General features: G+C 45.1%; 1 protein-coding gene across 4 annotated transcripts in view; it reads right to left on the bottom strand.

The window, feature by feature from the left end:
- Window positions 1-14,393, bottom strand: part of OSBP2 (oxysterol binding protein 2) — a 346,797-nt gene that overhangs the window by 54,475 nt on the left and 277,929 nt on the right. For all 4 annotated transcript variants that reach the window (XM_059713604.1, XM_059713605.1, XM_019493722.2 and 1 more), the window contains one exon: window positions 1,178-1,376. In XM_059713604.1, coding sequence (XP_059569587.1) covers window positions 1,178-1,376 — 199 coding nt within the window. The remainder of the gene's footprint in view (window positions 1-1,177; window positions 1,377-14,393) is intronic.

Here is a 14,393-nt window from a genome sequence, read left to right as displayed (position 1 = left end):
GGTAGATCCAGTCTTGTATACTATCCTACGCTCCAAGAAGAAGAGTGTTTTAGTGATAGAGCAAGGGAGCCACAGAGTGAATAATTTTGCATTCAATTCCCAGGGCTTGGCAGAAGTGAATTGGAAGAAATATAACTTTAGAAATATAGATCAAGTGACTTGGAAGAGATTTGGAAGTCAGGACTGCTGATCTATTTTCCAGGTCTGGGAGGAAGTATAATCTAGGTGCCAAAGCAAGGAACTAGCAGGATGGATTTTTAGGTTAGGTGCCTAGCTTTAGGAGGGATTACCGTATAGTATTTAGAGTAGATGACAGCCTCAGGATGTCTGGGTTCATATCCCAGCTCTGCAAAGGAGAATAAGCCATCCCCACAGAGGCTAAAATATCCTGGGATTAGAAGGCACTAGTGAAGTCAATGCATTCACACATACACCACATTCCCAAAACAGCTTTTGAGTTGGCCAGATAGCATCTAGAAAATAACTGTGTCTTGCAGGAAGAAGGCTCTCAAACATCACAGGGTAAGGTTGCTTTCAAATGTAGAGTCCTGGCAATGGCCCAGGTAGGATTTAGTGTGTTTATTTGCAAGGATCAATCTAGCCACCCCCTCAAGCAGAGCAATCCTGATCCCCGCTCAGTGTGCAGTACAAGGGAAATGCCCCACCCCTGTACCAATTACATCCAAGGACATGATGACTGCTGGATTTAGATTATATAACTTCTTAAGAAATCAGATAAAGCTCCCTTTGAGGGTTACAGATATTAAGGCACTGTCTCTCAACCTTTGCAGACTGAAAGCAGGTTTCCATAATTTTTCAGAATTTAGTGACATGCCATTTAAAGACTAATTTTTTTACAATGTTTACCTTCTTATAGTCTGTGGTACCCTTAAAAGGATCTCACAGAATGGCAACATGGGCAGCAGTGAGCAGGGCACCCCTCAGAGAATGGCAGGCTTGAGGTACAATGCTTGGAGCTGGTAGGTGTTGCTGAGCAGGACAGATTGGGAAGCTTGGGGATGGTTCATAGATTCCTCAGCTCACGCCTGACTGCTGAGCCTACAATGTCACAGCAGCGGTAGCATTCCACAGTACAGCACAAGGAGTTCTTGGCGTGCCCATGTTCCCCTCATTAGTATTACAGCATCTTGGCATCCCTGGGAAGGAGGCTGCTCACCCTTGGTAGTGTTGGTGATTCCTGTGGTGCTCGAGGATAGGCCAGGGGCTCCTCGGCAGGCTCGTTCCAAGCTGTTATGTTGTTTGGCTAACTGCTCAATCGTTTCCTCTAGGCGGATCCTCTGCTCTCGTTCATACTGTAGGGTCCGCTGCCATTTTCGACTGTGGGTCTCTGCTAACTCCAGAAAATCACGACAAGCCTGGGGAAACAAGAAATATATATCAGGCTCCCATGGGGCCAGGACCTGGCAATTACCAGTGCAAGACCCAATCAATTTGTCCCAGGAGCCAAGACGGATACACATTACATCTTAAAACTGCCCATCCCTCTCCAACCACTCCATCTTGTGAAAGTTTTTTCAGTATGATTTTAAAAATGCACTCCTTTTACAATCACAGGATTGGGAATACAGTATGAGATGGATTCTATTCTACCTATTATGCATCTAAGTGGATTTAGACATCTCAGTGCAATCTATTCAATGCTGCCCAAATCCCTGACAAAGTTCATGCAAAAGGTGGGTGGTCCTCCTCTTCCTCGTTGTTGTCACTCAAACCTAAGGGCAAGATAACAGTATATTATAAAAGTAGCTAGTGGACCTAAGTTTCCTTGCATGCCTAATAGGTAAAGTAGAATTTGGCCCTGTGTTTCCTATACCTGTGGTATGAACAACTAGCTTGAAATCTGCAGTCATGGCCACAGCCCTAAGCTTCAAAAATATCCACATGGTGAATGCTCTAGTGATTTCTGTTTTTTGGAAAGGCACTTGAGGTTTCTTGACGGGGAAGCTATTTTATCACTACTAGGAGGACTGTTTTTACCTTTAGCCATTCTAGTCCTGGTAACTCTAATTTGCTAAGAGTTTGCACATTGTTTTAAAATTCTACAGGGCTAAAACAGTAAAACTTTCAATCCCCATCCTCAGGCCCTTTGTTCTTCCAGTCCTGGGCTCTGACACACACCCGTTCTAACTGGCAGTTTCCATCTCTGGCCTCATACACACAGTTCTTCAGTCCTGATCTGCAACCCTCCTTGCAATTTCAGTCCTAAACTCCCCTATCCCAGAGATGTAGCTCTACCAATGCACCTCTATGCTGCTCTGCTGCCACATCACCATCCTATTTCAGGCCTGCTCTGAGAAAACACCATCAGCTGTTCCAAAGAGCACCGTATTTGGGGAGGGGGGGAAGAGACAAAACAGCCCTTTGGAAATAGGACAAGAATCCAGAGCGACAAAAAGCAAAGAAGCTGAAAGAAGAGAGTGAACCTTTGTTTCTCCCTGAGTAAAGATAAAGGAAATGCTTCCTCGTCCACCTTTACTGAAACCGAGTCCAGACAGGAATCCTGTCCCTTGGGTGACAATTAGAGACAACAGAAAGCAGACTGAAATCTTTGAAGTCTTTTCTCCTGAGGCAGAGAGAGGAGTTACGCTGCTAGTAGCACTGTTCCTTTGCCTCTTGTACACAGCTGTCCCCAAAGCCTTCTGGAGCCCAGATGATCAGAAAGGGGCTGCATCTGTGGCCTACAAGTACTATTCATTGGGCACATCTACGCATGACGCTATGGTGACATACTGTCAGGGGGCAAAAACTGTGACATTGCAGCTACATCGCCATAGCGAAGCACTCCCTCAGTATGGCGTGTCACTACAGAGATGTAGCGGCTTAAAATAACCATGTGCTGCACGGATGGTGCAGTACATGCTGTTACTGCACCATCATTTACTACTTCCAAAAGGAAGTACTAGATGACAGCACAGTAACAATGGTGCCGTATGGGCACATGTAGACATGCCCACTGTGTGTGCAAGCATTAGCAAGTTACCCCTTAATTCAACCCCAGAGTTTTGGGAGACTGGAATGTACCAGACACGCTGACATCTACACTGTCTCTGTAGCCATTTCCTTGCACACAAGCGCACGGGTCACACAGGTCAGTAGGATTCAGCCACTAATCTAGGTCTTGCTGTACATGCACTCTTTCTGTCCTATCCCACTAGGAATGTGACAGTATAAATACTAGGACTTAAGAAACTAGGGCTGCAGACAGATGCTACTAGCAGTTGTCTTAATGGTATTAGTGTCTTACTGTGTCAGCCCATTGCAGCTTAAATAATGTGTTATGGTAAATTATCCTAGATCTTCCCAGCAGTCCAACTGATCACAGTAAAGTATGAATGAGGACACTGAGTGGCTATAGGACTGGTAATCGTATGCTGAGACTTTCAAATCCAATCCAAATTGGTAGTGACCAGAGGTCATTCCCACTAGTTGAAAGGTCCATCTAATATCTGTTGATTGGTCTCTGGCCAGTTTCCAGTAGAGGGGTGTCCACATTAACTCCTTTGCTGACAGACTCAAGTCAGAATGAACCATGGTAACTGTATCTCTTCTCAATTAAAGTGGAAAGAACAGGGTGCTACGAGGTAGGCTACATGGTTGCTGCCCATGCCCTGCCTGTTCTGGGGATAAGGAGAAATTCCCAGGCCTCTCAGCTTGATACCTCTCACTAGCATAAGATTCGTGCAAACAGCACCACCACCGTTGAAGAGAAGAACGGCCAACAGAAACCTATCAACCCCCAGAAGCTGCAATCACAGGCAAGCTGTTCCCCCTCCACAAGGGGTGTTGGAATGTCAGGTCTACGCAGGCAAAGGGTTTATTTCCAGGTTCAAATCACTCACTCTAAGAGCACACACCAACTGCAGACTTCTTAAGCCTGGCAAAGGGTTTTTAAACCTGAAAGCTTGCTAAAACATTTTTCCAACTATTTAAGTTGGTCTAACAAAAGATATCAGATTCACCCAAAGAACCTTGTCTGCCTATGTCCTTAGACCAACATGGTTACAACCTACACCCCTGTCACTCTTAAAGGAACACTTAAAAATGTTGCTCTTCTGTTGTCAAAATGAATAGTGAAGATCAAGGCAAATGAAAGAGTAGAGACTAAATAGCTTTATTTTCAGTTTCTGTATTTTACAAGACTTTGTATCCAGCCAGTTTCACTGCTACCTTTGAGATTCTTCTCATATTCAAAACTAAGCATGTGCATGCATATTCAATTGGGCCTCAGTTTTTCTCTTTCCTGTTGCTGTGTGAGACCCACACAAACAACATGAAAAACTGTTTGCCTGTTTTAACAAGAAAATGTGTTTTAACCACCAGCAAAATTTGTGGGGACCCTTGCAGTGAAGACCACTTGAAACTCTTGAGTGTCCAATCAAAAGTATCAGGGAACTGGATAGAGATCAGTCAACTTACACTGCACAGGCCTCTGGACTGTCAACAATGTTAGAAAAAGAGCACTATGAAAATAAAAATAATTTTGACAAATTCCAAAACAACTCAAGTGATTAAAAAAGGGAGAAAACTGTAGATGTCTAATGTACCTGTCACTATGGGTAGGACTCAATTCATCTCTGCTTTAGTCAATTTGGATTTCATATAAACATCCATCTGCTTTCTGCACTTCACTTATACCAGGGGTGTCAAACTCATCCAGCTCTGTAGGCTGGATGAGTTGTGCAGGGCCAGTCCACAGATCAGACTGAAAAACACAGACTGGCCTCGCACACTGGATCTAGCATATATCCTGGAGCAGCTGAAGTGGATGCCACATGCTGTATCTTTGAGACCTCCGACTTACATGAACCCATGCTGGCTGGATTCACTTCAACTTGTAGTTAGCTCTGTTCTTTGGTTCTTGTGCTCTAGCATTATGCTTCTATGCTAGAGTTTCCATGGTACATCTGGATTTAGTACAAGGTGTGTTATGAGTTAAAAGTGTTGATCCATTAAATTTTCTAAAACCTTTTCTATTGATAGAAGCAAACTTGGGGCCTAAACCAGATTAACAGCTCCTTCAAAAACACTGTAGGAAAAAGTTTCTCTCGTGAAATCTGTAAAGATGTTTTATTTCTAGTCACTGTCTCCTGATCCCTGCATCATATTTCAGTAACATGGGCCTAGTAATTTATAGTCTAGACCCTACAAAATCTTACGTGTGTAACTCTGCACATACTGACATACCAACACACCATCTGAACTCATGCAAACGTATATGTTAATATGTACTGCTTTCAGTAAAACTATCCAAGCTGCTTAGAGTTAAGCATTTGTATGGTTTTGCATGACTGGAGCCTAATACAAAAAAGCCTTGTGCTGCCATCACTCTTAAGGCTGGTTTTAAGCCTGCATTTTCTCTTAGGGCCAAATGTTTCTATTTTTACAAAAGTTGGTTGGTATCTGTAAGCAAGCTCGTAGGCTAGCTGCTGTGGTTATTACTATTTGCGATGTTTAAGGCTCCCTTATGAGATGCAGCCACATGCAGGTTTGTTGGACAGCAATAATAATTCAGCTAAAAAACACTGGAAGAAAGAACAGCAGCTTTGGGCAGGAATTGTGATAGGAATAGGAATGTAGGCTTATATTCTCTGCCTGTTTTAATTCATGGCCATCAGTGACTCTTGGAAGCAACCCAAAGCACAGTGAAGAAAGTTATAAAGTCCAGTCCACAATTTGATATTCATCCACTAACGTCACATTAAAAAGACACTAAGGCTATGACATCAAGCAGAAAAAAGGAAGGCTATCCACTATGAAAGTAGGAAGGCAGAGCCCTTGATACTTCTTAGTCACAACCACTGCCCTCATTGGAAGGAGTCATTGGAGTGGGGAACAAGTAGCAAATTTGATTTAGCTCTATCTGTGTGCTTATAGGAGTTTTGTCAGAATCCTGACAGTCTACCAAAACACTGCATCCCCCATTGGGGTCACTACAACAGAGTGGTATGGCAGGAAAAAAAATAACTACGCTGTTCGGTATATGAAGGGAAGGAAGACGAGCAGTAGAGAGAGGCCCATTAGCATGTGAAGCTCAACAGAAGCTTGGTGAACAAGAGGCTAAGTGGGGCAGACGGAGAAGACAGGAGATAAGGCTGATCGTGCCAAAATATTTGATCTCTCCCTTCAACAAGATAACTCCTTGGGTGGATGAAGGAAACAAAGTGGATATAGTTTATCTGGATTTCAGCAAGGCTTTTGACAAAACCCCACATGATCTCATAAACAGCCTGTTCATGGCCCACCCTGCTACATGGAAATCCAAAACAGGAAAATCCAGAACTAATGTCATTAAAATGCTGACTGAACACCCAATGGCTTTCTGGTCGATGAAGCAACAACCATGGAAATCAAAAAAGCCCTTTTAAGAGTCTTTTTAGAGGTCCTTTTAAGGATCCTTCATTCAGAAGATTAGGTCCTGGGACATGGATCTGCCAACTGAATGTTGACAGTCTCTTGAGGGCCAAATGTGACTATTTGGGGAAGATGCTAAAGACATTCAATTGATGTACTAACATTTCATGAAACCCATGTCAAGAGTGTAGAGCAAGCCTGCCTCTATAAGACAGATGACTATAAGCTTGCCACCAACACTTACAACTCAAAATACAGCCTGGCAATCTATGTGAAGAATGAGATATTCCACTATACAAAACTATTATCCGCTAAAAATTGAGGCATTTGCACAACATCTATCACACCTGGTAAATTGACAATTGTTAATGTTTACAAGCCATCCAATGAAAAATGGCCCCAACCAGCTCTGCAGACTTTTGAACACTCGTCTAGTATGTTGGAGACTTCACCAGTCATCATATGGAATGAGGGTATGAGGCCAATGACAAGAATGGGGAAGCCTTGACAGACTGGACATCAGCAGAAGATGTACAGGTTGTGTAAGAAGCTAAACTACACCATACTTTAGGTCTGCGAGGTGGGGACAGGACTATAATCCAGACCTCACCTTCGTTTCGACTCACAGGGATGGTGCCCCTCACCTTGTGTCTAGAAATGTGCTTTCTGACTTCCCATACAAGAAACATTGGCCAGTCATGAGCCATGTTGGAACTGAAATCTCTGTTATACAGTCAAAATGGATGGTGAGGTGGAACCTTGGTAGGGCAAACTGGTCCAGGTTCATAGCTGAGGTTGAAAAAACTATTCACCGAATACCCACAATGCCAAAGGAGCATGACTGCTTTGCAGCCCTCCTCATCACAGCCGCAAAAAAACAACATCCTGTGTGGATACAGGGAGACACACATTCCTTGTTGGAACTCTGAGTACGAGAACCTCTTCCGACATACCTACAGTCAGGCAATCCTGCACTGGCAACAGCTTTGCTTGAGCCCCTGGACACTGCTAGATGCCAGAAATAGGTGGAGTGGTGGAATCCTTGGATTTCGTGCGTTCAAGTCGCCGAGCCTGGAACCTTCTGAGGACACTTGGAACAACTCACTCTGCAAAAGCTGTGAATTCACCAGTCAAACAGGACACTGTTGCCGCAACACTGGTCGCGAATTTGAAGGGACCACTTGAAAAGTATTACAAGAAGGACATCAGGCAGCAACTGAAGGAGTCAATGGCCGACTGCCCAGAAACCTCTGAACTCTCAGACAGTTTCTCTACTGAGGAACTTAGGGCTGGTCTGAGTGCAACAAAAACAGGGAAGGCTGCAGGGAAGAATAGAATCCCTCTAAACTTCCACCACCATCGTGGACCAATAACTCAAAAGTGGCTTCTGCGCCTATATTCAAATGTGATGGAAAGTGGCCAAATTCCTTGAATCTGGTGTAAAGCAATGATTATTGCTGTGCTGAAACTGGGGAACCCATCCAGCGATCCTGGGAGCTAAAGGCTGATATCATTGCTTTATACAACCTACAAACTACTGGTGTGGCTCATCCTCCAAAGGATTAGCAAGATTGCCAAGGTATCCATTCCTGAGAACAAGTCAGTTTTAATGTCACACCAAAGTTGCTGTGACCAAGTGCTTGCTCTCACCATGAACATCGAGGCTGGCTTCCAGTGTAACCTTAAGAACAGCTCTGCATTCATTGACCTTTCTGCAGCATATGATACTTATTTGGAATCATGTTCTATTGCTAAAACTGTCCCACCTTCTCCCATACACCATACTGCTCTGCCTTTTGTGAACATTTCTGGGCAACCAACGGATGTGTGTATACTTCCAAGACAAAGCAAGCAGACCACGGACTCTAATATCCTCCCACAGGGAAGTGTTCTTGTCCTGCCTCTCTACAACAGGGGCAGGCAATTATTTTGGATGGAGGGCTGCTTATTGAGTTTTGGCAAGCCATTGAGGGCCGCATGACAGGCAGCCAGGGGCAGAAAAATATTAATTTTCTAAATTTTTTAGGGGCCCCATGGGCCAGATAGAATGGCCTGGTGGGCTGCATCTGGCCCACAGGCTGCATTTTGCCCACCCCTCTCTACAACATTTATATAAGTGATATGCCTGCTATCTCTTCAAGGAAATTTGCATATGCTGATGACCTGGCACTAACCACACAGGCAAGGACTTTCAAAGAGATTGAAGACACAACGCAAGTGGAGGCTGTGACCAAATACAACAAAATCCATCATCTCAGCATTTTACCTCAACAACAGTGGGTTACTGCAAGAGACTAAAGGAGAGGGGGGGGGGTCAGACATGCTGAAGAAGCAGCACTTGAGCCCCTGGGGGTGTGAGACCCCAGCCCTTGGAGAGGGCAGAGTAGGGCCAGGCACACCAAGGTAGTACCTGAGCCTAAAAGCGGGTGTTCAATCCCGTGTCCAGCAGAGCAGGCGGAGTTGTTGGGCCCGCAGAGTAGAATCGAACAGAAGAGTCGGCCTGAAGGACTGAGCATGAGGGGGCTGAGTAAGGCTGAATTGGGAGTACACCTGAAGGACAGTGCAAGGGTCAGCCCTGTGAGTAATCAGTTGTAGAGAGGATGATGAGATTCCAGGAGTGGAGAATAGGCCATAGGGACCTGAGGTCGTAGTTGGACCTGTGGCCAAATAGGGGGGGCTCAGCCAAGAAGCTACGGGTGAGTCCTGACCCCAGTAAGTCCTCCGCTGAGCGGAGGCTGAGTGTGGGTCAGAAATTATTTCAAGGGAGAGCACAATGACCTGCTGCTCCAGGGAGGGAGGGAGAGTCCCTGTGAGACCCAGGAGCACCAGTCGTGGTGTGAGGGAACATCATTTGTGTGTGCGCCATCTGTGAGGCATGGGAACACGTAAAGGGGAGATAAGGTGTTTTTTATAGCCCTAGACACCAGGGTATACAAAGGGCAGCCTCCCGCTTATTGAACATCTCATTTCAGTAACAAGGCATGGCAGACGAAAGAGGCGGGCGGCTGCCCAGTGACAAAGTGGGTCAGACATGCGACCAGGGCAACGAGGTGGCTCCTTTTGTCACACATGGGCTCAAACCCATGCCATGAGGTCATCGCTAAGGCAATAGAGAGGTGGAGTTCCCACCGTCTTACCTGAAGTCCCTCATGTCCACAGTAACCCAGGGCAACCAAACGGACAGACAGGTGAGAAGACAATGGCAAGGAAAAAACCTAATAGAAGAGACTGGGAAGAAACTGAGATGGAATTCTTCCACAAGCATGCTCTGGACAATGATTTCTACTCCAGCAGCTATGGGAACTTTCAAACCCAGCCAGCCATAAGGCTGCCACTGGTAATGCTGCTGAGCAAGCAGCACAAGGTCTTGGTGAAGTCTGCTGGGGTACATACGTAGCACTACCCACTTGACTGTAATTTAAGTGGATCTACTACCTGCTGCAGACATCCAGACCCCTTGGCTTTTTGCTATGCCAGCACCAAGAAACCACTTTACTGTCACAAAGGTACCAATACTGTCTCAAGCACACAGCTTGCCTGCTTGGCTCATGTACCAGGGAACAGATTCCTTCCAGGGCACAGAAGCACAGGAAAGCTGGTCTTGGGGATGCACTACTTCTTCTGTATCTTCATGTGTGGATGGGAGAGAGTGGATGGTGGATCTACCCCTACCCTAAGTCTTATTTCACTTTATGTATCCAAACCGTGCATACATAGCCATATAACTGCAGTTGCTAATGCTTACACATGGTTTGTGGTTCTATTTTGCTCTGGTGCAAACTAGCACCACCCATATATATACTTATCAGAAGAGGTGGGGAGGAGCTAGGACCTCCCAACTTTTAGCTCAATTGCCTAGTGGTTAGGATACTCCCCTTTGTGGAGCAGAGGCCAGGCATTACTCAAGCGTTTCTCCAGCCTCCTTGAAGATGGTCCGCTGAACAGCCAAAAGGGAGATATATGAGGTACCATATCCCAGCCCCTTCACGAAAGCAGTGACCTCAATCACACCTCTCCCATACTCCACTTGACAGGTAAAGTATGGCTCTGATCCCTCCTCATATCCCACATAGGTCATCTCTAAACAAGGGTAAACATCTACAGAACAAGCAGTGCAAGCATGCCGGTGGATGGTACATTCCCCTGGTTTTGATGTCTTGTACCCAACCTCAGACTCACAGTGTCTTTCTAAGACAAAGTCTTTTTTTAGCCATTCACCTTTCTGAAAACTGCTGGCACTGTTTATATAATAGCCATCTCCTGTACCCTGCTGTACTGTAAGAGGATCATATCACTATGGCAGGTAATCGGATAGTAGCGCTGACCTTCCCATTTGAGGAAAGCTCATTATCTGCTTTTAAAGTCCCATTTTTGTAGTCAGAGCACATGTGGCATGCACAGAAACACCCACCCCAATGCAGCTCAGCAGAATATAATATGAAAGTTACCAGCTGTCCCCAGCTCAGGCGGATGGGCCTTTTTAAGTAACGGATGCAGAATTCATCACTAATTACCACATTGCAATTAAACTCAGGTTTGTTTTAAGGCAGTTACAAGAAATATATGATTAGAGTTATGATAAATTCCAGAAAAATCACAGATGAGATATTCCCAGAAATGGGAACCCCAGTGCTGGGGAGGAGAGTTAGGAGCCAAGAGAGCCTCCAAGTGGAATCTCAGTGTCAGTTTTCTGACGTCAGTGTCCTGCACGGACAGACAAAAGAAAAAACTTAGATATTTCTATCAGCTGATTTTGAAATGTTTCTCTAAGGATGCCATTCCCATATTATAGAAGGGGAAACTGAGGCTTAATTCATGAAAGATGTCTTGATTAGTGTATGAATACTGTCATGGGAAGAAAATATTGGGAACTAAAAAGATTTAATTCAAGCTAAGAAAAGCAGAACTACTATAAGCAGCTGGAAACTGAAGCCAGAGAAACTCAAATGTGCAATAAGACACGCTTGTTTAACAGCAAGGGTGATCAAACATTAGAATAAACTACCAAGGGAGATGACAGATTCTCTTTCTTGCTGTCTTTAAATCAGACTGGATGCCTTTCTGGAAGGTAGCATTTGTCAGATACAAACTGGGCTCATACAGAGGTAACTGGGTAAAATTTACTGGCCTATGCTGTACAGGAGTTGAGGTGGAATCATTTGACCACCCTTTCTGCTTTAAACTATGCATGTATAAAAAGGTCATCCAGCAGTTCTACAGGGAAATCTAGATTCTTATTCATGCTGTCTATTCATTCTGGTCCACCAAACAATACTACTGCCTTATTTTCTAAAGAAGGCTAGGATGGTGACTGAATTCACTTTCCTCCTCAAGTGCCTCTGGGAAATTGCCTGATTTTAAAAAAAAGATTTCATATTGCCTAGAGTCTGAAGGCATTGGCAGCAACTCCTAAATTAAGGAGACTGAAAGGCCACCTCAGTCTGAAAGCATCTGATTCTGAAGGTGGCTACCTGGAAACTGAGACATTCATGATGGGAGGAGGAAGCCTACTGGAAGCCTACACATCTCATTAACCAACTATGGTCAAGTATTGGGAACATCTGTCCTCATCTCCATGATATACGTTCACAGATTTCATAGACATTTGGGCAGGAAGATCATTGGGTCCCACCTCGTAAGATCATTGGGTCCAGCCTCCTCCCACCCAAGGGGCAGGAAGTCAGCTGGGGTCAAAGGATCCCAGCAAGATAAATGTTCAAATGTTTCTTGAAAGTGTCCAGAGTAGGTGCTTGCACCACCTCTGAGGGGAGTTTGTTCCAGGCCTTGGGGGCTTGGGCAGTAAAGATTTTTTTCCTTATGTCCAGGCTAAAACAGTCTTGCAGGAGTTTGTAACTACTGGACCGTGTCATCCCCTGGAGTGCTCTGGAGAACAGACACTCCCCCAGATCCTGATGCACAACCCTTATGTACTTATAGGCTGTCACTAAGTCACCCCTGAGCCTGCGCTTCTCCAGGCTGAAGAGTCCCATGGCTCTCAGCCTCTCTATGCTTGTTGGAAAAGTATCAAATGATCCTCACAAGGAAGGGTCATTCAGCAACTGGGAGGGCAAACTAGGTATCTCACCTATAAGGTTTCACAGGGTGACATTGTTACTTAGAGATGGAATAAGCCTGTCTAAAGAGGAGTCTGACATTGTCCTTCTGACCTCTGAGGAGAAGTCCATAGTTGCAGCTGTGAAGGGAGCCAGATTAGAAAAATCAGGCAGCGGGAATCCCAAAGGATCCTGGAGTGATATTTTTGTTGCTGCTATTTGTTTGCACTACCTTGTAGCTTCTGTTTTTATTCCTCCAGCTTGCACTGGTCCCAAGGGTAGAAGTACTTTGTAAGTAGGTTAAATTCATTTCCCTTTTTGAATAAGAAGAGAGGAATGTTAAGTCTTTCTATAAACACACAGAAGAGTTCCGCTGCGTTGCACAGCCCTCGAGCAACCGGGAACGTAGATGAATGGCACGGTTCTTTCACATCAAGTTCCATCTTGGGCTACTTCACACTGCTGTAGTTAGAAATCCATTCAGGTTACACAAGTGATAGCTACCCTGTTTATTTGCAGTTTTTATTCATCCCAATGAAAAAAATCAGCCTACCATAAAGCCAGCCTGTCTGCTGCCTCTTCCTCAAGTTGGTTTTGATTCTTTCTCATCCTGTAGAGGATAACAAGCTACTTCCCTGTCAATCCAACAACCTACCAAATCCCGCCCCTTTTTTTTTTATTAAAGAGTACTGCATTCATCCACATGGCAGGCACAGACCTTGGCGCCTTCCACATACTGTTCCCTATAGCTTTGACTAGGATGTTCAGTGTTAAAAGCAAGCTTGTGATGCATATAGCTCAGGAAGGAGTACTGTGGCCTTTGTGAGGCATAACTAGGTCAATCTACTTTGAGATTGTATTAACAATCATATAAATGATTGTAATAAAACTGATGATGTGTATGAAAAGGTAAGCTCTCTTGGACACTATCACAATAACAAGGACTAGTAGTTTTGGATTATATATCCTTATGGATTCAGTACACTGCTAACATTGCCAAATATATTCTCAGTTCACAAAGAACCCCCCCACCTAGAACATGCCACAATACCAATTTAGTCCATATTCTAACTAGATCTCACAAGCTATATAGCTACGCTGAGTAAATACTAGAATGGATTCTAATACCCTGCCTAAATCCCAGTTTGAAACAGCAATTTTCTGTCTCCCCAAATTCTCCAAAATGGCTGAACTTCAGTGGTTAGTGAATGGTTTAGTTCTGTATAGCAGTTTGGGAACCTGAGGTGTCCTAGGATCTTTGGGTGCATCTACAAGTGCCCCTGACTGTGCAGTTGGTACTGCTCAGTCATTTAGTACTGCTTTAGCACTTGTTTTAGCAAGTGCTAAATGACTGTGCAGTACCTGCTGGTAGTACACAAGCAATTTTTGACCCTACTGCGCAGTATTTCATTGCTACTGTGCAGTAGTGGTGGTGTCACAGTTAGTGCCCACCGATGCTACGGTACCATAGCTCGTTGCTACAGCAACATAGCACCTCGTGTAGATGTGCCCAATATGTATGTAAAGTGTTAGGATTTTCCTGATGTATGAACCTAGGACAGGGGTGGGCAAAATAGTGGATCTGGCCAGTGGCCAGATTCCCTTTCCCAGCAGCCCCTGCCTGTATCACTGCGGCTGGTTTCCATGGAGACCCCAGAAGCAGCAGGGCCAAGACAGCATGGGGCCAGGGTTTCCATGGAGACTGGCCCCAGCAGTGCTGGCAAGTGTGAGCGGCTGGGCGGGGAGCTGCTCCAGGGCCAGAGCTGGGATCCTGCGGTGGTGACAGAGCAGACCAGAGCTGGGGCAGAGATTTGATCTGCTGCCTGCATGCCCTTGGCAGGGACATGCAGGCAGCAGATCATGGTTCTACCCCAGCTCCAGACTATGATGTCAATGTCACAAGATCCTGGCCCCAGCCCCAGAGCAGCTCCCTGACCAGCTGTGCACCCTGCCAGGGCGGCTGGGGCT

Source organism: Alligator mississippiensis, chromosome 10 (genome assembly GCF_030867095.1).
Source record: "Alligator mississippiensis isolate rAllMis1 chromosome 10, rAllMis1, whole genome shotgun sequence".
Taxonomy (NCBI): domain Eukaryota; kingdom Metazoa; phylum Chordata; order Crocodylia; family Alligatoridae; genus Alligator; species Alligator mississippiensis.
Note: the sequence above shows the minus strand (reverse complement) of the source record. Positions and strands in the feature narration are given on the sequence as shown.